At 37.4% G+C, this 26,572-nt stretch overlaps 1 protein-coding gene across 2 annotated transcripts in view; it reads right to left on the minus strand.

Annotated features, from left to right (window-relative positions):
- Positions 1-26,216, minus strand: part of LOC101746430 (testis-expressed protein 2) — a 31,868-nt gene extending 5,652 nt beyond the window's left edge. Inside the window, exons 1-17 of one of the 2 annotated variants that reach the window (XM_062673318.1) lie at positions 26,022-26,216; positions 25,155-25,601; positions 24,632-24,738; positions 24,049-24,184; positions 23,299-23,819; positions 23,140-23,227; positions 22,418-22,571; positions 14,383-14,589; positions 13,081-13,151; positions 10,028-10,215; positions 8,768-8,889; positions 6,295-6,457; positions 5,603-5,719; positions 4,240-4,344; positions 3,019-3,177; positions 2,169-2,355; positions 480-583 (exon numbers count right to left, since the gene is read on the minus strand). In XM_062673318.1, the coding sequence (XP_062529302.1) occupies positions 480-583; positions 2,169-2,355; positions 3,019-3,177; positions 4,240-4,344; positions 5,603-5,719; positions 6,295-6,457; positions 8,768-8,889; positions 10,028-10,215; positions 13,081-13,151; positions 14,383-14,589; positions 22,418-22,571; positions 23,140-23,227; positions 23,299-23,819; positions 24,049-24,184; positions 24,632-24,738; positions 25,155-25,601; positions 26,022-26,040 (2,895 nt within the window). In that variant the 5' untranslated portion in view covers positions 26,041-26,216. The remainder of the gene's footprint in view (positions 1-479; positions 584-2,168; positions 2,356-3,018; positions 3,178-4,239; positions 4,345-5,602; positions 5,720-6,294; positions 6,458-8,767; positions 8,890-10,027; positions 10,216-13,080; positions 13,152-14,382; positions 14,590-22,417; positions 22,572-23,139; positions 23,228-23,298; positions 23,820-24,048; positions 24,185-24,631; positions 24,739-25,154; positions 25,602-26,021) is intronic. The other variant, XM_038016667.2, reaches the window with a different exon arrangement.
- Positions 26,217-26,572: the final 356 nt, after the last annotated feature.

The raw sequence follows: 26,572 nt of genomic DNA on the forward strand, positions 1-26,572 counted from the left end.
ATTTGTAATTTACCTTTAAATTAGTAAATCAAATGAAAATTCACAAAAATAAACTATTCATGGTATGATTCAATATATTTTATTCACAACAACTAATTAATAAGATTAATTCGGGAATACCATTCATTAAGTGTATGCGTTCCGGTCTTAAGGGTGGGGCGGTCGTACACTATAGAACAGATACTTAAAGCTCAAGTCTAAAGGTGGGTGGCGGAATACACATTGTCGATGTCCATGGGCTCTGGTCCGGGTGGACCGTGAGGTCGTTGACCCACCCACGCATTAAAAATAAAAAAAAGAATATTTATGAATACTTACGAATAAGTACCGCTGTTTTGTTTAATTCTTCGGGATTCCACAGTTTAACCTCGACAGTGGCGGTTAAGGTGGATATTGACACTCACTTTCATGTACGTCTGTGCTCAATGACAGAACTAAATGAAAAAATTAAATAAAAAAAAAAAAAACGTTGCTCTTACTCTGAGTTGTTTTTCAGAAAACGCTCCACAAGTCGGTGTGGCGCAAGTGTCGCTTTCAACGACATTCTCGCTGTGCTCGAGGAGTTGCTCCTCCAATGTCATATCTGAATGAAAACGTCGTTGTATATCAGTAACAAATATTTAACAAACATAATACGCATCTTGAGACGCCAGCTGGAAAGGCAGTGGAATTCGAATTAGACGCGAACTATTATTTGGATTTTATTTAAATCATCGCCCTAAGTGTTATCGGAAAAAATCTATAGACTTTTTTTTTCGTATGGACAGTCAAGCATACGGCCCTCCTGATAGTGAGCGATTGCCGTCGCTCATGGACGTTAGTAACGCTAGGGGCAGAGCCAAGCTGCCTACCATAAGACATAAGAGCGTAGGTGCTAATACCTTGCCAATTTCTACTATGAAACAGCGATGCATTCTACTTTATGACGACCGTTATATAATGCTTTTGCAATAATCGGCACTTTTGTACAGAGGCAGTTTTATCTATGGTGCAGGGTGTGGGCGTAGTCAATGAACCTGTTACATTTGTACCTATTCCATTTTGATCGCGCGCTTCCTAGAGGGCGCTAGGGTAATGATTGCACACGGAAGCTATATGGGCTAGAGACAACGTTGTTTGTGTGCCGCCAAATTTAACATTCACCATATTATCAACCTATTTTACACCGTGTATTTTAAGTAAATAATGAAAATTAAAAATTTTTTTTTTTTATCGCGGCATGTTTGGATGAAAAAAAAGTTTGAGGACCACTGTATTTATTACACACTCTACTCAATAAGGAGCATTTTTTAAACAACTAGCGACCCGCCCTCGCTTCGCTTCGGAAACATGAAACCAAAAAAAAATATAAAAAAAAAAGTAGCCTATGTTCATCAGGGACAATGTCGGCTTCTAATGGAAAAAGAATTTTTCAAATCGGTCCAGTAGTTTCGGAGCCTATTCGAAACAAACAAACAAACAAATCTTTCCTCTTTATAATATTAGTATAGAAGTATAGATATAGATTAGCCGTCAACCAGTTACATTTGTAATAAGGTAGATCCTAAAATTGGTATTTACTTCAATTGTATATTTATGTTTCATAGGTATTTTAAGTATGTTTTATATGTAAATTTTTTATTCTTATTTATTTATGTGCAAAGAAGCAAAACTATTATTACGTTACATTGTGTATTTGTATGCATTTATAAGGTATTATTTTAGGTTTATATATGTAAGGAATTTGTGTATGTATATATGTGTATGTATTGGTACTGGATTCACTGGATTAATACACCGCGCATAATTCGTTTCCAAATGATTCTTATCCATCTGATGGTTGTCTGGAAGAGATCGCTCTTAGCCATAAGACCGCCAATTGTATTTTTTTGTATTTGTAGGGACCACAAATGTCCCCATAGCAACTAATAATTATATGTATGTGTTAGCGGTAATTATATTGCAATGATGCTACGTCAGGCTCGGGATTGTCGGGCTGCAGATAGCACGTTAGGTTGTAATCCCAATATACGTTAGTCACTTAACTGAACACGTGTCTTATTTCATCCTTGCCCGATATAGAGACTCAATATATTTAATGTATCGCATTGTTTATTTATTTTTTGGTGTACAATAAAGAATACTCTATCTCCCTCTCTCTCTCTATTTGTATGACTTATTATATTTACTCTTCTCCTTCAGCTTCATGAGGTTGATCTGCGTGAGTAGCGCGATGTGGGCGCCGCCGTCGTAGCGCAGGTCGGCGTCCAGCCACACGCCGCGCGCGTCCCAGCGCGCCGCCACGCCGCCCAGCGCCGGGCACGCGCCCGCCAGCGACAGTGACGTCACCGTCAGCGGGGACATGAACGACGGCAGCTGCACGCGTGCGGGCAACGTTGCACATATATGAGGCCATTAGCGTAAAAGTGGCCTAATCCACAATTTTTCAAAATTGGTGCTTTTAAATTGCAATTTATTTAAAACAAAATAAAATTTGACGCAAAACCGGACTATCCTAGTTTCAGCGATAGATAGCGGATGGCTTCGTAAACATTCTTTTCGCTCGTATTGTTTTTGCCTACGAAGCAGTGTAAAAGTTAATTCAAAGACAGCCTCATATACATATATTATGTCATACAAAACCATCGCGATACCAGTCCGGTATCAGACACAAAATTTATCATTAAAAAACAAAATATACTATATATAATTCTTCTTTACGTGTGTATGTCACTGAGCTAAGCGACCGGACCGATTTAAATGAATTTTTTTGTATGAGTTTGGTGGGTTGCGCCCTGGATGGTTTAGATTTACAAATCAGCCCGGCAGATGACGCTGCAGTTGGTATTTAGGCTATTTATCTATACCGCAACTAAACGGCTGGATCGACTGGTTTTAATTTTTTGTATGCATTCACAGGACAACGTCTGTCGGGTCCGCTAGTATATATAATATATATACTAGGGGCCAAATATAATATAACTAATATAATATAAATATAATATAACTAGACCAAAGAATCCGACCTCCAGTACTAACCTTGAGAGTGTTGAGCTTTCTCTGTATCCTGTTCTGCACGCGCGCTATGATGACGGGGTCCCGCATCACGTCGTACGCGACGCGAGCCAGCGCCGTGTTGACCCAGGTCAGTTCCGCGGGCAGGGTGCGGCACTCGCAGTCCGGCGACGGACTTTTTGGCTATCGAAAAAAAAAAATAGGTGTTTTTTTTTAGCCTACCTACTTTGAGTAACCCCAAGTTAATATAACTTTTTGGCGGGAACGCGAGGAGTGAAGTTGTGTGATTTGTTTTATTTTGTCTATTTAGTGTTTCTTCAGGTTTAAGTGTGTACTAACGGTGGATTATTAACTGTTTAATATACACAAATGTGTGAAAATGAAAAAGCCGCTGAACGTAACTCCTCGGAAACCTCCAAAACGTCCACTGAAAAAGTCTCAGTAAATGACCACCATTTTACTGAAATTATATTTCATACCATCTCATCTCATTTCATTTCATGCCAGTTCATTTAATTTCACTTAATAATATCATTTTTCGTAAAAATAAGAATATAAATTAAAATAAGACAGACGTAAAGGCCTTAGTTACCAGGTCATAAAATCCCTTAAAAAAACTCAAGGGTTTATACCTTCACCTGACGTGGAGGTGAGCTTAAGATCAGTGTACTTAGTGCAAGTTTTTTAACGTACTCGATAGCGTAAAAGTTAACTCAAATTTGTATGGAGTCGGAGCGTTTGCCTACATTTGCCGCTAGGGGCGCTGTTCTGAGCGCTCTGGCTTGGGAGACTTTGCTAACATCCACCCTAGTAAGATCAGGGCTTAGCGGAATCTACCACTGAAACGGAATCGCGACCCGTTGAGAAGATACGGCGAGAAACTCAGTTTGTATGTGTCGATTGTATGTAGTATTATATGACATTTATGTTGTCAACTTTAGTGCGTTTGAATGTGAAAATAAAAAAAATCAAAATCAAAATTTTACTCTATTAGTAAGCTAAATTCTACGGTTAATGCTAATTTTTTTTAATGCTAATCGTAGTATTTCTAAAAACAAAACTTCAATGACTAAATATAAATATTCAATTAAATTTACTTTCTATGTCTCGACTAAGGAAGATCTATGTGTTACGTATTGATTAACGAGTTATCTGTTAGAATATAATACTATAGCGTCATCTATATACACATCGCATCATTACGGTAGATACGTTTAGTTACAATGGACAAGTAAGTAAACAAACATCGCATTTGTTAATCTTCTTGTTCCGATTTCGTTGGTGAGTTGACGGTTCGATCGTACACATGACTCCGACGTCTGCTGTTTGTTTTGAGGCTACATCGTGACTCTGCGGTACGTTAAATAATGCACTCTAAAGTTTCGAAGATAAAACCGAAAATCGAACAAACATAAAATTTAAACTAGGCATTTGGCAAGGGATGTGATAAAGATTACATTTTTTTTTGTAAAAAAAAAAAAATTGTGTTAATCAATATTATTACTAAAATTGTTATTTTTAAATATTATTTATGATTCTTTGGATTAATCAATAAAAAAATAATATAAATCAATTTATATACTGATCGTTTGTCAGCTAATTCATGCCTTGTCTGAGCATAATATTACTATCGAAACTACACACAAAATATATTCCTTTGAATATTGTATAAAACTATACATATCTCACTCATTGCCCATCATGCGTTCAGTTAAAATATATTATTATTCTAAATTAACCTTATACCGGAATTTATCTTCATTTTCTAATCATTTTCCTTATAGAGCCTAACAGAAGATCCAAAGTCAAATCAAAGTACAGCATGTGTGATATCATCAACCATTAGCATAAATCAGAATGAATCGACCCACGATAGTTGATTTATTCGATATTTATTTTTTCAATAACAAAATGTTCCCATAAACTGAGCATTAAAATTTACTGTTTAATTAAATGTTCATCAATGTTCGTGAAACATTAGTCGAAAGTCAAGTCAAGAAAAATCGTTCCCTCCGGTGTACATTTATTTTGTTTTTTTGTTTTTTTTTTTGATGAGGTATTATTGGTGCTCGGAGGCTTTTCCAGTTCCATCAGTATAACAGTCAGAGGCGGATATTATCCGTAAGGCAAACTAGGCACGTGCGAGCTCAGAAATTTGAAATAAATAAAGAAAATAACATATCGACGATTAAGAACTAGATGCTGATCTATAATCTAAATCTATAAAATAGATTATTCCTATTTGGCCTATTTCCCAGAGCAGAGTGGAATCATGAATTTCGATGTTCGTTCTGTCGTCCCTCTTGATTTCTTCACCGTTATAACGTCATATTTCATTCGCGCATTAGCGTAAGTATAAGGGTCCTGGTCTACTAAAGTCTAGTGTTTGATGATACGTCATCGTAATTGCAAAAACAACTAGTTAAAATTTATAGTATTATGATGGCCATTTAAGGCGCCAATAGTGATTGCCTAGGGCGCTCTGGACCTTTAATCCGCCCCTGATAACAGTACCTACACTAGTAGTAGAGCGTCTTGTGAGCTCACACGGGCAAGTACCACCACCCTGCTTTTGTCTGTCGCGAATATGTCTTGTTTAGAATCTAACCTGTATAATCTTGATCAGATACGGCCAGAAGTTTTTCTCGTAGGCTTCCGAATCTGACGGTAGGGTTTGTCCCAGCGACGAAATCGTAACACCCTCGGAGCCGGTGTCAGACTTGTTCTGAAATGAATATAGTTAATCTCAAAATTATATGCTTACATATCGACGGGTGAAAGACTATTTCGTCTAAGTGACATATTTTCAACTTTACAATAGAGCTATTTAAAGTTAAAAATTACTCTTGTGAGTCCGCACGGGTAGGTACCCTGCTTATTTCCTCCGTGAAGCAGTAATGCGTTTCGGTTTGAAGGGTGGGGCAGCCGTTGTAACTAAACTGAGACCTTAGAACTTATATCTCAAGGTGGGTGGTGCATTTACGTTGCAGATGTCTGTGGGTTCCAGTAACCGAGGGCAGTCGTTCGCCTACCGCCAGCTAAGCAAGGTATGGAATATATATCATCAGTATTTTATTGAAGAACCCAACCAACTGTTACTAAATAGGCAAGACGGTGGCACCTACCCGTCCGGACTCACAAGAGGTCCTGCCACCAGTAAGTGGTTACCGTCGCCCATGGACTTCAGCAATGCCAGGGGCCGCTGCCTACCGCTAAAACCAAATAGCCTTTCAACCCTCAAAATCTAAATCATAAAATACACAAAGAAAAAGAATTAATTGAATGCGCCTTTAGTGTTACCGATGTTTTGGCGAAGGCGACCGTGTCCTTTTCAGAGAACTTGTAGACGGCGAGCTCGATGCCGTCTTTGTTTTCATTCGTGTCGTTCGATTTGTCGTCGGGACCGGACGAGTCCGAGGAAGCCGCGTTAGCTTCAGCTATTGCCGTACTCAATCTACGGAACCTGAGAAAAATATTTTAGGGAACCCTGAAGTTAACCTTGGAATGGCAGGTTTTTTGGTCATACGATGTATCAACTATGTTAATGCCATCCCCCACCTTGAAACATGAGTTCAAAGTCACAGTTTTACAGTACAGCGTCTGCCCCACCTTTCAAACCGAAACACGATACTGCTTCACGGCAGAAACAAGCAGGGCGATGGTACCTACCCGTGTGGGTTTACAAGACGCTGTACCACCAGTAAATGCGCAATTTACATGTAACTTTTGCGGGTTTTTATTATAATTTTTATGCATGATGCATTATTATGCAATATTCCTTCACCGTGTACCTACCTAAGTAATTTGTAAACATTTATTGAGTACGTATTTCATTAGAAACATTAGTGCCTGCCCGCGGGATTCGAACACCGGTAGAGTCGGTATCGCTTGATTCTCATGTACCTACCGGGCTTCTTATTCTTTAGGTTACGACGATTTCTAAAATATTGTTTCGGACGGTTAGGCATGACTGCTTGAAATAGGAAATTACTAGGCTCATAAGGCGTCTTATTAGTAGTTGAATCTCTGAAACATCTGTCACAATGGAAGACATGAGTGGATGAAGGGGTTAAGTACCATTTTGAAGATTTTTGAGTTTTTACATTGAATGAAGATGTTATGTGCCTATATGGTTATATTAGAATTAGACCTTAAAACTCCAGGTTTAAAGGCTATTTTTAGAAATCGCAAATGATGAACGGGTTATGTACGAAGAAAAAGTACAAGTAACAATAGTTCGTTGCCCGTTTTCTCAAAACTAACAAACTGTATCATATGCCCTTCGTCCACTCATGTCCTCTATTATTACATATTCACACTTCATGTATTACCTGCTGATATTTTTGCATTAGCTCAAATTAGGTGAAACCATCTTAAAAATAACCTTTTCAATCGATTTTATACAGATGTATGCGCCACATGACGTCATTTGTGCGGTTTAATAGAAGTCATATAAAAGATTTGTTTTGTTCTGATTCAGAAAGAAAACCTTTATAAATTTGTACGAAATTCCAAACAAACGTACGATATGTTGGGCGGTCTATTACAGGCGGCCTAAACGAGTTCAGAGATTATGCGTAATATTGTAATAATTAGTGATAGCAATTAATATACCACTCAATTTTTATTCACTTAACTGATTCATATATTACTAACTAAAAATTTCCTAAGGAAATATGCACTTGACTAATAATCAAAACTATTGTAGCGGTAGTTATCTTACAACACAAGATACTTGACAGTTTACGCTTACGACATTTTAAAGATAAGCTTGCATATCTGATCTACAGGTTCTGAATAAGTACATTCGGACCGTCGGTCTACCGAACAATATCGCCCGCTCGGTGGAAGATCTTTCCTTTGTCGTTAATCCCCAAACTGCTTATATTGTGTGATCCGCGTTTTTAATACGCTTTTATAAGCTCCAGACGTCTATATATTTGTAACGGAATCTTTGAACATGATTTTGACCCCCTTCAAAACGTCGGGTTAACTAGAAATTTGGTATACTTATTAAGGACCAATAACATTATATAACAATATAAAAAATTATAATTGAAAAATTGAAATTCAACTAAAAAATTTAAAATAGTTTAAAAAAACGAACAAAATACGCTTTTATAGAAAATCCAACTAAAAAATAGTAAATAAATTTGAAATAAAAATAGTGTAAGAAAAAATGATTTTATTGTAAAAAACCGTGGGGGGTGTAAAATTTGATAATATCCTGAAATGCACCCCACGCTTTTTTTACAATAAAATTATTTTTTCTTACACTATTTTTAATTCAAATTTATAAAAATTTATTTATTGTCATTATATTATTTCCGACTTTTCGAATATTGCACAGTTTTCGTGGTCTCACGGAAGACTGTCGTCTATGTCTCGTGAAAATCCAAGAGAATGCTACACTTGGCACATGTTCACGCACGACTTGCACGCTGAAGGAATAATATGGTGTAACAAAATTTAGTTCGCAAAAAACAGGGTAGGTACAATTCTGCTTATTTTTGCTGCGAAATAATCAATGTTTTAAGGGTAGGGCAGCCATTACACAATCTCATTCTTAGACTTCGTATCTCAAAATGATCTCTTTTTTTATTGCCGTATAGGCAGACAAGCATACGGCCCACCTGATGGTGAAAGGTTACCGTCGCTCATGGACGTCAGCAATACCAGGGGAAGAACCAAACCGCTGCCTACCGTTATTTCTCTTAAATTAGAGGGTAGTTTTTTTTTTAATTCCCTGATTCAATAGGATCATAAATCTTACCACTCGTGTTTGTCGCGTCCAGTCCGAGCGAATAGATACAAATGCGAATGCTTGTCTTTAGAATGTTTCACGTGGACGCTCCATTCTCCTTCTGCCGTGCCGTCTGCGCCCGTTTCCATTTCCTAAACAACAAATTATTCTAATGAAACACGTACTCAACAAATTGACTTTTGACGATTGACTTCCACGGTGAAGGAATAACATCGTGTACCTAATAAAAATGAAACCCGCAAAATTATAATTTGCGTAATTATTGATGGTAGGGCCTCTTGTGAGTCCGCGCGGGTAGGTACCACCGCCCCGCCTATTTCTGCCGAGAAGCAGTAATTCGTTTCGGTTTGAAGGGTGGGGCAACCGTTGTAACTATACTTGAGACCTTAGAACTTATATCTCAAGGTGAGAAAAACAAAGACATCTTTGTTAATTTTAAATTCCACACATCACAATGGCTTGTAAATAGATCATGGTTTATTATTATGGTGTTAGAGCGTACCAGATTCATTCAATAGACAAACGTGTTCAAGTTCCAACTGGTCCTAAGCTGTTACAACAAGACGTGGATTTGGTCGGCCATTTTGGAGATGAAATCGAATTTTAATTGTGCTGTTAATACACCGGTAATAAGAGAGACGAAGCACACAATTAATCTTGTGATATCAATGTTAAGTGGTTAATGGAGTACATAACATCACAAAGTTAATGCCGCCCCCCATCCTAGGACATAAAGTGAAAGTCACAAATGCTTGCCGCAAAAAAGTTTGTATTGTTTGTTGTGTTGTATCATCAACATAGTATAAAACAAAGTCGCTTTCTCTGTCCCTATGTGTGCTTAAATCTTTAAAACTACGCAACGGATTTTGATGCGGTTTTTTTTTATAGATAGAGTGATTGAAGAGGAAGGTTTATATGTCTAATAACATCCATTACATAGTGTAGAAATCCATTATCAATAACAGTTTCCGAAGCAAAGCGAGGGCGGGTCGCTAGTTCAATATATACCTGGTGGTAGGACCTCTTGTGAGTCCGCGCGGGTGGGTACCACCACCCTGCCTATTTCTGCCGTGAAGCAGTAATGCGTTTCGGTTTGAAGGGTGGGGCAGCCGTTGTAACTATACTTGAGACCTTAGAACTTGTACCTCAAGGTGGGTGGCGCATTTACGTTTTGGATGTCTATGGGCTCCAGTAACCACTTAACACCAGGTGGGCTGTGAGCTCGTCCACCCATCTAAGAAATAAAAAAAAAACCCAAGCAATACTCACAGCTTCTTCCAAAAACTCCTTGATCTTCGACAGTTCATTCTCGTCGATGTCCTCGTCCATATCATCCTTGGTGCTAGTCGCCGATTTGCTGACTTCCATTTCGATATCATTGAGCGTGACGTCATCGCTTTGCCCTTGACTTTGCGTTTGGGAATCCACCGTTTCCGTGGGCGTTTCCGCTTTCTTATCTGTAATTAAAACCGATGTTCGACTATCTTTTGTTTTGTTTTTTAGCTGTGCTTCAAAAAAAGTAGGAGTTTCTCAATCCGACCGTTTCTTATGTAATTTTCAAGATTTTTGTAAGTTGGTCTTTTTCATGTTAATTTTATTAAAATCTGACCAGTACTTTTTCAATTATCCTTTATAATGCATAAGTATTTGATAGACTGTGATGATTTTGCTGCTTTGATAATATTTGGACTTTTTGGCGGGAACGCGAGGAGTGAAGTTGTGTGATTTGTTTTATTTTGTCTATTTAGTGTTTCTTCGGGTTTAAATGTTTAATAATGGTGGTTTATTAACTGTTTAATATCTGTGAAAGTGCACAAATGTGGGAAAATGAAACAAAGCCGCTGGACGCAACTTCTCAGGATCCTCCAAAAAGTCCACTGAAAAAATCTTAGTAAATGACCACCTTTTACTCAGATTATATTTCATCCCATATCATCTCAATTCATTTCATTTAATTTCATCCCAGTTGATTAGTGTTTCAAAATTAAATGAATCATCTTCATTTCATTTCACTCCATAATATCACTTTTCATAAATTATGAATAATATAAATTAAAATAAGACATGACTTAAAGGTCTCAGTTACCAGGTCATGAAATCTCCTTAAAAAACTAAAAAAAATATAATATTTTAATTTCAGTTTGTCGTAGAAGGTTTTCTTTATTGTTAAAATTTTGTATTATGATACCTTCTTAGCGATATAGGCACAAATGTGTTGATATGATAATTTGTCATTTTAAATGCTTTGGTCTCTAGATTAGCATACCGCTGGACCAAATTTATAACGTGACGTTTTCTGTCAAGACACGGATACTATAACTTTAATTATTTTATCGAGAGATTCAGGCGACTTCTGCTCGTGGAAAGAGTCATGAAATGCGACTACAGTAAAAACATCTCAAATCCCCAACGACAAAAGGATAAGATGGTGGTCCTACTGCTGGTAGGACCTCTTGTGAGTCCGCACGGGTAGGTACCACCCCCCCGCCTATTTCTGCCGTGAAGCAGTAATGCGTTTCGGCTTGAAGGGTGGGGCAGCCGTTGTAACTACACTTGAGACCTTAGAACTTATATCCTCAAGGTGTGTGGCGCATTTACGTTGTAGATGTCTATGGGTTCCAGTAACCACTTAACACCAGGTGGGCTGTGAGCTCGTCCACACATCTAGGCAATACAAAAAAATAAAAAATAAAAACAAATAATTCCATTGTTATTTCCAGTCTACCCGCGTAACTGGTCCAAAACAAGACTATCGCTCGCAAGTTAAAATCAACATCGTTATACATTAGTTTTATACATTTAAATGCATAATGTTCAATTAAAAAACCGGATATTCCACTTTGATGAATTAATGCAGCGGTAAATGCCTAATCAAGAAAGATCGTTATTTTTTTGTTTTTAGATACCGCCATACAATTTCGAGTATCGAAAATGCCTGAAATTTAATTATCGAAAAACGTAGGCACCTCAAAAATAGTATTTTAATTGCCATAGCAAAATTATTTATATTTCAATTTCGAATGTTCTTTTATATAATTTTTTTAAATTTTCTTTACGATTGTATTACGATTCGATATCTTTTTTATATTTAAAACAATCTACATAATAATAATCGTTATACCTATTCTACATAAAAAAAACTATCGGTCGTAAAAAGGGGTATCTTACAAAATTAAATCTATTCCAGCAGACCCGACTGGAAATATCGACACGCTCAAAAAATATCACATAAACCTTATATAATTTTATGTAAAAAAAATACCAGGCCACTATAAAATATAATATAATAATATACTTTAAAAATAATAATATAATACCAAGTATTTACTAGTCGAAGGAAGAGTAAGTCTGTACGGGTTGATACCGCACCTTTAGAATTATAGAGAGCCGACCCAAAAAATGTGTTTTTGGAAAACGTCGAATAAAATTTTCAAACCGAAAAGACGTAGAGGAAAGGGACAGACCGGCCTGAATGAGGCCATTGGATAAGTTTGTCCCTTTCTAAGCTACTTTTGGTCATTTGATATTATTAAGAGTCCTTGAAAAAGGTCGTTGTAGGTCCATTTTTTAATTAAATTCGAAATCCGAAAATTTCGAAATGGGTCTCTATAATTCTAAAGGTGCGAATTACGATCCTTCGGCCAACCCGTTGTTAAATAGTTACCGGAGGCAATGGAAATCACAACGTAAATGACATCATCCATCTTAAGAGGTGAGGACGAAGTTTCAATATAATAGATGTTCCTTCTTCACACTTCGGTTCACTGCTTCGGAACAAAAATAAATAGGCGTACATTACGCCCCATCTATACTAATATATAAATCTACAGTAGGTTTTACGGATGTTCCGTTATTAGTACTGAACCGTGCATCCGATTGACTTGTAACTTGGTATTCATGTAGAAAATACATGTACTTAATGGATAGGCTAATATTTATATGAGCGTTGGACTCCCTACACCAGTTGTAGGGGCGTTAATTATGAGAATCTTTGTGGGGGTGAGAATTAATAATGTTAATTTTAAATGCCCAGCGAAGCGGATGGATACAGCTAGTCACTAATAAATACGCAGAATATATTTTTTCATATTTGATTTTTACTAAATGTTATTCAATAACTAATCAATAATTAAAAAAAAATGTTAACTGTTTACACAGGATTTGAACATTGGCACAGGCCACATTCCTCTTTTACTTAAATTTCCTAGTCAATGAACGCACAAAACGCAGATTCTATTGTACAATGAGAGCCCGTTAAATTGATTCAAATTAGTTACGTGCAGACAGACCTAAAAGTATGTACTATGTTACACAATACTGACCTTTATGCATCTTCCTTGCAAATCTTTGTCTTAAGCCTTCTTTACCGGTTTCCGTTTCCGGTTGTGAGATACTGTAAAATAATTAAGCCTTCAGCAAAAATTACAGTGTGTTAGCGAATGTAATGACTAAAGGATGATTAAAGGCACTGATAAAATACAAAGACATGATATAATTAAAAACAGCTATGCAAAAGTTTTTTTTATTTTTTTATTGCATAGATGGGTGGACGAGCTCACAGCCCACCTAGTGTTAAGTGGTTACTGGAGCCCATGGACATCTATAACGTAAATGCGCCACCCACCTTGAGATATAAGTTCTAAGATCTCAGTATAGTTACAACGGCTGCCCCACCCTTCAAATTGAAACGCATTACTGCTTCACGGCAGAAATAGGCAGGGCGGTGGTACCTACCCGCGCGGACTCACAAGAGGTCCTACCACCAGCATTTCTTAACACAATTCAATGTACAATGAGATGCACAAGTGCACGGATGGTACAAAAACGTACTGAACCTAAAACTAACGCCATCTGTTAGTAGTAGGTTATTAAGTGATAATTTTGTTTTACTATCGTCGCTTAGCTAACAGTACTGGGCAAGTAAAATTTGCATAATAAGAGATGACAAAAAAAACTGTATATATAATATTTTAAAGATTATATCTAATTTATGTGGGATTCCAAGAATAGGTAGACGAAACGGTATAATTATAGACCTATCACATATATCTGAGGAAATCTTTAGAATACATTCAGTATTTTGTGAGTGCTGTTCGAAAAAGCACAATTACATTTTTATAGCGGGGCGTTACTTCCAAAGCATGTATTAAATATAAAATAATCAGAGCCATCTTGTTTATTAAGCGTTCACATGGCTTTAAAAGTTCCCTGTCCGTGGAATTGTGCTGGCGACTGTACTTAAATATATCGTTAGGAGTGGTCAATTTCCACATGATATTGAGTTTTTTTTCCTACCTAAGCTGATAGTCTAGGTTATGCCGGCCAAACCGGATGAGATATTGTTTAAGTAGACTCTCCCAAGTTTTATAGGCTTTATATTGTTTTGGCCGGGTTATATTGTTTTTTTTCATTTTTGTAAATGTACATTTTTGTTTCTGTGGAACTTCACATTCTACGTTTAAATCAATGTATATTTTGACGTGATAGATATTTTATTAAATTTACTGATCGTAGGACATATCGCGAACCCTGATTTTCTTATACATCAATCACGGGTACCAGTCTGACGTGTGCGGTGAATTTATTCCAAACCAATCCATAGATTGCCATCAATAGAGTTATACCTCTTTTCACGTCTTCGCCAAACAAATTTCCGTTTCTTCTCTGGGCTTGTGTTTGTTTCAGCGCTTTCGGTTTCCGGTGTTTCTTTCTTCTTTTCGTTGGCGGCATCCGAACTTTTACGGTCCGATGCGGTGGTTTCTTTTTCTAAAACTTGAATCTTTTCTTTTTCGTTTAAAATTACACATATTGGGTATTTTTTGCTCCACTGTCTGTAACAAAAATCAATAAGATATATTGTCTTGATTGGAAGATAATGTATGCAGATAATTTCATTTATACGTCTATAACATAAAACATGTCTCAGTGACGTATATTTAAATTAGGCTTAAACCTCGATTGGAGTCGGTCAGACCCACAAGCCGAGCGATTAATGAGGAGCTTGATCTATGTTATGACGTCATTATCATTAGACAAAAATACTGCATCAAACTTTTGAAAACCTTTTTTAAAATGGACAGTAAATGGACAGATTATCAGATCCAGGTACAGATCCATAATAAAGCCATTGTATTTTTTTTAAATTGGATTTAATTTTATGGGTTACAGCTGCATTTGACGGGTTTGACGTGTGTCAATACAAATAGTGCATATTGTTCGGTAAGTCGTCAGTTATCTATGAAGGGCATCAGTAATCGACAAGTGAGCCGCCTTTCGCCGTTTCTCAAGGAAATCGCTAAGAAGGAAACCTTGCGTAATTAGTAATTTATATAATTTTGAATATAGGCAAATTATAGCAGAAGCGTTTTGGCAAAATTGGGACACTTGGACACCCGCAAAATTATGATTTGCGTAATTACTGGTGGTAGGACCTCTTGTGAGTCCGCGCGGATGCATTACTGCTTCACGCAGTAATGCGTTTCGGTTTGAAGGGTGGGCCAGCCGTTGTAACTATACTTGAGACCTTAGAACTTATATCTCAAGGTGGGTGGCGCATTTATGTTCTAGATGTTTATGGGCTCCAGTAACCACTTAACACCAGGTGGGCTGTGAGCTCGTCCACCCATCTAAGCAATAAAAAAAAACTTGGGAGATAATTTTTTAGCACACAGTACGGGTTATATTATGACCGGAACATAAAAATGAGGTTAAGCAAGCGACAGTAGATTAAAACTTCTTTAGTGGATATTGATAAAGATATTTTATTTTTCAAGGCCAAATAATTTTACGAGGTCATTTGCTTATGTACGAGATCTACATTTTTATTTACGCAGTTAAACTATCGCGGGTGAAAAAAAAACTTGATTCGTCTGTAGCCAAAAGGAATTATACAAATTTATTCAAAACTAACTAGTTTGGTTATTCTCAACACTAGTTCGAACGAGATCCGATCAGTATCAAAATCAATAATGACTATAATAATAATAAATAAAAATGTTTTAGCATAATTTGTTTTCTTGAATGGTAAGAAGAGTTCTTTTTTCTATAACCCTTGGAAGTATTCGTGCACGCTCTAATGGCCGTTGAGCCGGGAGCTGGGATAGAGTATTGTTTGAATTCTGATCCGTTTTGGATTTTCTCAATATGCCAAATTTATCTCGGCATGGCAGACCTAACTTTAAGTCGCTTTACAAACGTTTACGTAAAACCAACTGGGTGACGCATGATCGCACTCCCCGACCTACCCAGGCTCGGACGTAGGTTGAAAAGCAGCAGTTGGTCAACTCTGATTTTCCTCGCCTGCCATTCGCAAGGCGTCATCATCAGCCTGCGGCAGTCCACTGCTGGACATAGGCCTCCCCCAAAGCTCGCCACTGAACCCGATCTTCGGTTCTACGCATCCAGTTACTGCCAGCTGCCCTGCGCAGGTCGTCGCTCCATCTAGCAGGAGGGCGTCCTACACTACGTTTGCCGGTTCGCGGTCTCCACTCCAGAACACGTCTACCCCAACGGTTATCGGTTCTGCGACATATGTGACCAGCCCACTGCCACTTCAGCTTACTAACTCTGCGAGCTATATCGATCACTTTGGTCTTTGCCCGAATTACCTCATTGCGTATTCGGTCTCGCAATGACAAACCGAGCATAGCTCGCTCCATAGCTCGCTGAGTAACTTTTAATTGGTGGACTAGTCGCACAGTCAGTGTCCACGTTTTGGCTCCGTAGGTAAGCACGGGTAGGACGCACTGATTATAGACCTTTGTCTTCAGACATTGTGGTATGGGCGACGAAAAGACCTGACGAAGCTTCCCGAACGCTGCCCAGCCCAACTGAATCCTTCTGGTCACTTCCTTCTCAAAGTTGTTTCTACCTAGTTGTATGGTCTGTCCCAGGTAGACATACTCTTGAACAACCTCGAGAGGTGTACCGCCAACATCGATTGGTCTCGGAATGACGTTTCCGTTAAACATTACATTGGTTTTATCCAAGTTAATTCCGAGGCCAACCCGTTGGGATGCAGTATTCGCAAGGCGTAGACGGAACGAATTTCTTCGTGACTAAAATGCGGTTTACTCGATGACCAAAGGTCACAATCACCCGGGACACGTCCAATTCGCGACCCACGCCACATCCAAAACGTGAGCCGAAATCCTAATTCGAAACCGGAACGCATACCCGTCACAAGCCCTTTAGGCTACCAGCGAATAGTTAAAAGTAAATTGATAGCCATCATACAACGCAAGATATTTGATAGATGCCTGAATCTCGTTCACAACATTTTCAAGATAAGCTTGCATATATACAACTTCCGAACGACAACAGACCATCCGTAGACCGTCGGTCTACCGGGCAATATTACCCGCTCACTGGAAGATCTTCCCTTTGTCCTATACCTACAAACTGGTGACCCCGACGTGATCTGAAGGAAGATGAGTTGTGAGAAGGAACAACTCCCATCGGGAAGCAGGGAAGCTTCAGGAGACCGTATAGTAAAGGGCATTGGTGATTGGCATCTGGAGTGAAAATTCCGCCATTTTCCGCCACAACTAATTTCGAGGTAAAACCACGCAATGTACAACACCTTGCAAGTTCAACGCGACCTAGCGGCAGCGACCTAGCGATAACGGCGCGTGTGAATCCAAGATCTGCGCTGAGTCAACTTCGTACTAAGACAAACTACCATCTTTATGCCGCAAATCGTTCTCTGACTGCTATTTACGGCGGGATACACTTACAACTCAACATTGGTCTACGCCGCGCCTATAGCTGGCGTTTCGTGGCGGCTGATGTTTCTAAACCAATAATTATTGCTAATTTCCTCCGATTTTACGATTTGTTGATAGACGCGAGGAACTATCGCGTGGTCGACGGGTTGATATTTCTCTCTACTGCAACTACACCAGAAAAAAAGGCAAACGACATCGCATCAATCAAAGTGATATCTCGCGACTTCATATATCACCAGCTCTTGCGTAAATATCCCGCAATTACACGTCCAGCTGGAACCCAATGAGAAATCAAGCACGGAACAGAGCACCACATCCGTATGACACCAGGTCCTTTCGTTTCTAGTCGACCGAGAACACTTCTACCTTACCGCCTAAAGATTGCGAATCAGGAGTTCAAAGAAATGCTGGCGCGTAGGTCCGGGGGTTCGTGGAAATCACCGCTTCATCTCGCGCCCAAAAAAGACAACGTCTGGCGACCTTCGGGGACTATAGGGCACTCAACGCGCGTACAATCTCAGACAAATATCCAATCCGCCACATTTGAGACTTCTCACAGCAACTAGTAGGAACGAAAGTCTACTCTAAAATTAACTTAGTTCAAGCTTACCATCAGATATTTTTTTTTATTGCTTAGATGGGTGGACGAGCTCACAGCCCACCTGGTGTTAAGTGGTTACTGGAGCCCATAGACATCCACAACGTAAATGTCTCAGTATAGTTACAACGGCTGCCCCACCCTTCAAACCGAAACGCATTACTGCTTCACGGCAGAAATAGGCAGGGCGGTGGTACCCACCCGCGCGGACTCACAAGAGGTCCTACCACCAGTAATTACGCAAATTATAATTTTGCGGGTTTCATTTTTATTACACGATGTTATTCCTTCACCGTGGAAGTCGATCGTCAACATTTCTTGAGTACGTATTTCATTAGAAAAATTGGTACCCGCCTGAGATTCGAACATCGGTCCATCGCTCAACGCGAATGCATCGGACGTCTTATCCGTTAGGCCACGACGACTTCAATATACCGATACCGATTCAAGATACCGATCACACGGCAGATATTTCAGAGATAGGAATAACTACACCGTTCCGATTATTTGAATTTCCATATATTATGCAAATTTATCTTGAAAATGTCGTAAGCGAGATTCAGGCTTCTGTCAAATATTTTGTCTTGTATGATGGCTGCCCGCCACATGCCCCCTTGGGCTACCGGCGAATAGTTCGAGAAAAACAAAATTGGTATATGAATATTTCTTTCAATATTCAGTGATAATATTTGAAATTACATACTTGTTTATGCAAAAAAAACAATGTACATGTGAAGCGTAAGTATTTACATACAATTGTAAGGTTTTCCTGCATTCAATCGTAGCAACAATGAAAAAATAATTACAACGTTATGCTTATTACTTAGTTGGTTTGGGCAAATTGTTACATTTATTGTTCTGAAGTCTGAGTCAAGGTATGAACATAAGCGTTCGTTGACTCATTTTTTTCCGCTTCAACAGTATCAATCGTGCGTTGCAAATATAGCTTTTTCTATCGTCTGATATCTATTTCGTACAAAGTACTTTTAATATTTTAAGTACTTGAGTCGACTATTATCAAAGCCGGCAATGGGACTTTTGGACAATTATTGGTAAATCAGAAAAACGAATTATTGACTTTGTATTCCATTGGCAGTCACAAAACTCTTCTGATCGACATCTTAGATAAATAACAGGTTAAGTATTAACCTTTATTTAATGCAGGTTTTGAACCGCATTCTTTGAAGGAGACGATTATATTCAAATCAATCTGTATTGACATATCAATAACATTTTTTTGTCCAAATGCACAGATTGCCACCTTTGATAATAGACGATTCACTTGCAGTGTACTGTAAATTGTATATTTTTTATAACATAGAAGATGGGCGAGTAGTGTATTGTTGAAGTACAAAGGGAAAGCAATGTTGCTGATGACGATGTCGAAGTCAGAGCGAAGTGAAGGAGGATAATAAGGAAAGCTGGCCGCATCACCATGTGGCATAAATTGCTAGAAAGTGTGAGAGTGAGTGAGTGAGTGAGTGAGTGAGTGAGTGAGAGAGAGAGTGAGTGAGTGAGTGAGTGAGTGAGTGAGTGAGTGAGAGAGTGAGTGAGTGAGTGAGTGAGTGAGTGAGTGAGTGAGTGAGTGAGAGAGTGAGTGAGTGAGTGAGTGAGGGGGGAGGGGGGGGTCCTGAGTGAAGTGATCTTGAGACTTGTGGTCAGACTCTCAGTTATATTGTAACGGGCACACCCTCAAAACTAGGATACTATTACGTCTATAAATCATCCATTTGTATTTAATCCTAAAAAAAAGTGAAATTAATACTTGAAAGCGAAAACGAGTTGAGGAATTCTTTCATTATCGTTATAAGTAGGAGACCATTTTAAACGTCAAATTCTTAAACTAATTCGCTTCTAACTAGTTGCAATAGTGACGATTGTATACAAAGATGTAATTATCCGAGATGTTTAACGTATTTTTGTAGGCATTGTGGCCGTCAAGGTCAATGCAAATGGTTATACGAGTATTGTGTAACCATGATGTACATATTAATTATTGGTTTGTATTCCATTTTACATATATAAATTAAAACAGGTTTAAGCCGGTCGCGAAAACTAATAAAGCTGGTAGACAGATATATTTGCATTTATACCATAAAAAATTATCGACAGAAAAAGTTTTTTAAAATTAATTAGCTGTCTATTTCTGCCGCGTAGTATTCACGCATTCCGGTTTGAGAGGCCTTTATAAAATCGAGACATTATCTTCATGATTTATGTTATGGCGTCTGTTAGTGTTGCAGCCAACAAATTCTTGCTGCGCTGGTCTACCTATCTACCTCAGTTAAATGATAACGCACCTATAGAGTTGAAGTGGCTAAATATAAAATTCTTGTTTTTTGGAAAACGCAAAAAATGTAATTGAAGAATTTAAATTTTTTAATTGTTCGAGCTTGTTTTAAAACAGCCGAAAAGACTTAGTTTGTTCTTTCTCGACTAAAAGAGTCTGGTTAATTTTGTAAAACTGATAGAATGAATTTTTATAAATCGTGCGAAGTAAAAAACTTATTTTCTAAAGATTTTTAGTTAAGCCACTTTAATTCTAGAAGTGCGATATACAGCTTTCCGTCGATGGATTATGTAAATAAAAAGGGAAACATGTAAAGCATTTTCACTTTTTTTTTATAAAGCTTCGTAGTCTAGTTCTTACTGGTGGTAGGACCTCTTGTGAGTCCGCACGGGTAGGTACCACCGCCCTGACTATTTCTACCGTGAAGTAGTAATGCGTTTCGGTTTGAAGGGTGGGGCAGCCGTTGTAACTATACTGAGACCTTAGAACTTATATCTCAAGGTGGGGTTTTTTTTTATGGCTTAGATGAGTGGACGAGCTCACAGCCCACCTGGTGTTAAGGGGTTACTGGAGCCCATAGACATCTACAGCGTAAATGCGCCACCCACCTTAAGACATAAGTTCTAAGGGTGGGCTCCAGTAACCACTTAACACCGGTGGGCTGTGAGCTCGTCCACTCATCTAAGCCATAAAAAAAAACCCACCTTGAGATATATGCATAGCATGTGTGTCGTCTCAATGAAAATTATCATTATGTAATAAAATCAAACCCATTATTGAATTGAAATCTATTTGCGTAAATAGGGACTGTTGCGTTGTGACTCTGGAGAGTTATGTACCAGCGTCCTGTCTAAATTTTGCTGCGAAACATCCATACGTTCCATTTTGAAGGGTAAAATATTAAATAAACGACAACGGTTACACAATAACACAATTTGACCTCATTTAATGAAGTACGTTGTGGATATTATCTTAAGATATCCTGTTGATCCAAGATCCTGTTGTGGGTGGCGCATTTACATTGTAGATGTCTATGGGCTCCAGTAACCAGGTGGGCTGTGAGCTCGTCCACCCATCAGAGCAATAAAAATAAAAAAAGATATTAGTTAGTTAGATATTAGTTAGTTAGCTGACCATGACATTCATTTAGATGCCTAATTAGATTTTTTTTTAATTTATTATATGGATGGACGAGCTTACAGCCCACCTGGTGTTATAAAGTGGTTACTAGAGCCCATAGACATCTACAACGTTAATGCGCCACCCACCTTGAGATACAAGTTCTAAGGTCTCAAGTATAGTTAGATCTTGAAAATTGACAATATTATTTTTTCGCGATAACGTTTTCTCGTCCGCCTTGTTTGTTTTGTCGCAATTTTCACTCTGATAATTATTTTATTATCGTATTTACAAAGTCAGCGTAACTGTGGGCTGATTGATTATAATCGTTCGTCAGATACGAATAAACAAAATATCTTTAATTTAGAAATTGATTCGTTTCTACAATAGAGTTTTTCTAATAAGGATTCGAATAATACCTACTTTTCGTTTGACATGAATTTTTTTCATACCTAAATTCTCTTAATATCTCCACAAATACGACAGACAAATTACTGATAACTAACATTTCTGCTAATAATCACAGTAAACTATGTCGAAGAGAATAAAATATCCATCTCGTTTACAAGGAACATCGAAAAATACGTAATGTGTAAAATACATAAATGAGTCGTCTATTATCAAAGGTGGCAATCTGTGCATTTGGACAAAAAAAAATTATTGATATGTCAATACAGATTGATTTGAATATAATCGTCTCCTTCAAAGAATACGGTTTAAAACCTGTATTAAATAAAGGTTAATACTTAACCTGTTATTTATCTAAGATGTCGTTCAGAAGAGTTTTGTGATTGCCAATAGAATACAAAGTCAATAATTCGTTTTTCTGATTTACCAATAATTGTCCAAAAGTCACATTGCCGGCTTTGATAATAGTCGACTCAAATATGGGTTTTAATCAATTTAATATATTACTATTCACTTACCTTCTCTTCACAAGTCCTTTCGGCAATAATATAATACGGGCACCGGAGAGATTGTATAGTCTGTGCTGATAGAACATAACTTTATCAATTTTTTCATCCCAAAGGGCTCTCTTCGCGATCTTCGTTCTAGTGTACGATATCCTTAAATTGCATCCTGTGTACAAAATGTAAAGGTCAATGACACGATAACGTGTTCTAAGACGGAATAGTGGCACGCGATATTTGTACAAGTTACACAAAGACAGCACGCAACAAACATTGTTTTCATTGATAAAACATGACGCATCCACTTCGATAAAGCGGCGCGACACGAGAACCCTCTCATTGTGGCCGCCGGTAACTACATTCCCGATCCTGCGGAAAGAATGGAAAACAGTCGACGTGGCCCCTAACACGTCATTTCGGATCCTCCCGATCCACTAACGGTGCTTTTAGGTACTTCAAGCACCGGTCACCGTTCTCGTCGAACCCGTCGCTTGCGACGAAGGGCTCGACGAGTAAATTAACCCACAGACACAGCCCACTGAGTTTCTCGCTGAATCTTCTCAGTGGGTCGCGTTTCCGATCCGGTGGTCGATTCTGCGAAGCACTGCTCTTGCTAGGGTTTGTGTTAGCAACTTCGTCAGGTTTGAGCCCCGTGAGCTCACCTACTAGTTAAGGTTCCGCTGAAATAGCCTCTCAAGGTTATCAGCTTAGGTAGGAAAAAAAAAAACATGACGCACCTTCTAGTTTCATGAATGCTGTCGTCGTTTTGTTTATGTGGTAGGTGTAAGGATCGTAATCCGGATACCTGTAGTGATTTATCCAGCCCTGAAAACAAAAAAACGTTAGTATCATGAATTAAAAAAAATAATTAGGTCGCAAATTCGTCATAAACACACCTCATACTTTTTCAAAGGCCTGTGCTCTTTAACCGACGGAATCGTGTATGTAATTGGTGTAGTGCTGCTTCGTTTTAACTGGAAGAAGTTACCCTTCTGTGGTTCCCAGTCACTAAAATAATTGTCTAACAACCAATGTTTAGCGTTGCTTGCGAAACAAAAGAACCATATCCCTAATAAGAAACCATTCCAGATATTCGAATTGGGGAAGAGCATATAGTTCACCAATAGCAGAAACGTAAGTAAATACATTGTAAAGTTAAAAAAATAAGTCTTTGGTCTGTTTGGATTGTTTTGATTTTGTAAATTCGTTTTGCTCGGTGGTAAGCCAGAGTTGGTTGGGCTTGGAGGAGGTGACGGACTTGGTTCGTAGGGTTTAGTATTCTCAAAACCAATTGTATCACAGCTTGTGATGTCTCCAAAACCATCTATATTGTCTTCTAAAGCTTCTATTCCGGACTCTACATCCAACATGCTTTCGCTCATTGGCTCTTTTGTTACGTCCATTGAGTCACTGTTATCTGAAAATATATCACTTCTATCACAAGAGCTATTATAAGTTTGAGAAATTATGTTATTATCAAATATGAATCATGTGATTGAATGATGCTCATATTATTTGTATTGAAAAAGTACCAGTACAGAGATTGTGCAATTGATTTTTAATGAAATGTGTAAATGAATCAATTAAAAACCAAACCAAAATTTAATTTAAGTATTTTATGGACATAATTAATAGACATTACATACTTAAATTCTTGTGTGTATCGTCACTAGAATCGGAATTATTCTTGTTATCTACAGGAAGACTCAATTCAGTAGGTTTTGCAGTTAGTGGCTGAGTAATTTCTGATAAGTTTTGTATACTGCTGTCTAATGAAGACACCTGTTGGATGCAGAATGTTTACATCAATATATTAAATACAGATAATATAATATTAAAGCGTCATTTATTCACGTAATTTAGGGTTGTCTGTAATTAAAACAAAATTAACATTTCTAAATTAATATGAAACCTTAAAACTCTTAAAATTTGTTTCTATATAATTTTCTAGCTGAATGGTTCGCAAGCTTTTTTAAAATGTCAGCTTTTTATCAAATGTAAGAAACAGTCTTAAACAAGATTAACATTTAATTTTTTTTAGTTTTTACGAAAATTTATATCTGTAATTTGTGACTGAAGATCCACCTATGTCCTGTTATCATTCTTGGGGTTCAGCAGTGCCAAGGATATGTCAAGTCACTGTTAAGTCTGTCACCTCAAACCATGTTTAAATTGAGTACTGCTTAAGAATCAAGTTATTTTCATATTGTTCTTTTTGAATGTTTTTACCTGATTATCTGTATCTCCAACACTTTGTTGATCTGAATCTTTGACAGCAGAATTTTCTTCAGAGTCTGATATTGAATTATCCCTTGGCACTGATTTTTCCTTAGTTTCTAAGATTAAAAATGCTAATATTATTTTCTGTTGTAATACTAGTATTCTATTATAATTCTAAGTAGATTAGTATAGTTTTCTAGTAAAGCAATTCTATTATATTACAGTTCTTGCAAGTCATAGAATTAATAATAATTAACACTTTTAGTATTTAATTATATCTGTTATTTTAAATTCTTAGTTTTTGTGGTCACAGACACTAAGACAAGACAATCCATACAAATATATAATAAACAAGATTAAACCAAAAGACAAATTTAAATTCTATTTATGCCAGTCAATATTTGTGATCAAATTACTATTATACCAAATTTATGTGAACTTACAATGTTTGGGTGTCCATAATTATAGTTATGATAAAAAAGTAGTTAGGTACGCATTGTTATTAAAAAAATATTATGTTTTTGCAGCTTACCGTCTCCTGATCGAGTTTTCATATCTTCAACAGCTTGCGCTATTTTAAACTTGAAGTCATGGAATATTTTCCAAGTTTCGTTGCTACCTTCTTTTGATTCTTGTGAAATATCAGACACATTTTTCTTGGTTAAACGGTTCAGGTAGTCCTTCATCGGAGACGAGGACACTTCCTTTGGAGGTGTTGGACGTTCATCTGATTTAGCATCCACAGGCTTGATGTCCTCCGTTTTTTCCACAAGTTTTTCAGTTCTTATGGACTTGAAGTACTTGTCTATTATGGAGGGTGTTCTATCACCACGTTTTGGACTGGCATTTTCATTTTGTGGGGTCGATGGTGGATCCGTTTGCGGTGTAGGGGGATCATCATCGCATGCATTAAAAAGCTCTTCTAACTCCTCATTATTGGCATTGTACCTAAATGATAATGATGTGTTTGGAGATTTCCCTACAAAGTTATAAAAGGATCACTATGTACAGTTCAGATGCTTTATTTAAACTTGTTCTACTAATCTTGAAAACTATTCTTGTGTTAAATATTTAACAAAAATCAAGGGTAGATAAATTTATATCATCCAATTTTTAAATATAACAAATGTGCCGTTGAGTGAAAACAGTTAACTCGGAAAATAAAACGTTCATTCAAACAATTCAAAACACCGAAAGGTGTTATGAATTAGGATTCGCGAGTGAGTGTTTTTTCTTTGTTGTCAGAGTAACAATATGCAGGAAATTGCGCAAATTTTGTATTTTTTTTTAAATTATTATAAATCATAAGTACAAAAGAGAACCCTAGTCATTTACCATATGGGTTACTCGAGATGCATGTATTTTTTTATAACACTAATTAAATTCTATTAGTACCGACCTGCCCCAGACAATTCCATACTTATTGTATCAAGTAAAAAATAAATTATTAAAAATCATGACGTTTAATAATTAAAACTAATAGTCCACAAAATTTCCTAATGTTTTTAAATATTCGCCACAATCAATTCAAGTTACACAGAAATCACAGAAAAAACTATGATAAGATGTCAAAAATGTCAAAAAGTGCAGTGACAATGACAAACAAAATCACTAGTTTTAAAGCTTAGTGAAGTGCAAATTCTGAAAAAATTAAATCGACTAAGCTTTCAAATTTTGGAAACAATTAATTGATGCATTTATATGTCTAATTTGCTGATTTTTCAGCTATATACTAGCAATAATAAATCATCACTATTTGTTTGGCTTGAATTACCTCAAAGGGTGAAGTTTGCCTATAGTTTGAGGCAAACATGATGGAAGTTACACTTTCTATCACAATTGGTGATTATGAGATATCCACTCATTGCCAGCATTGTTCGCTATTTTCTTGGTCTGCAGGTTAGTTTAATGCATTGAGTTTACTGGGACTTCCACGCTATGCGTTTCCTG

Source organism: Bombyx mori, chromosome 17 (assembly GCF_030269925.1).
Source record: "Bombyx mori chromosome 17, ASM3026992v2".
In the NCBI taxonomy this organism is placed as follows: domain Eukaryota; kingdom Metazoa; phylum Arthropoda; class Insecta; order Lepidoptera; family Bombycidae; genus Bombyx; species Bombyx mori.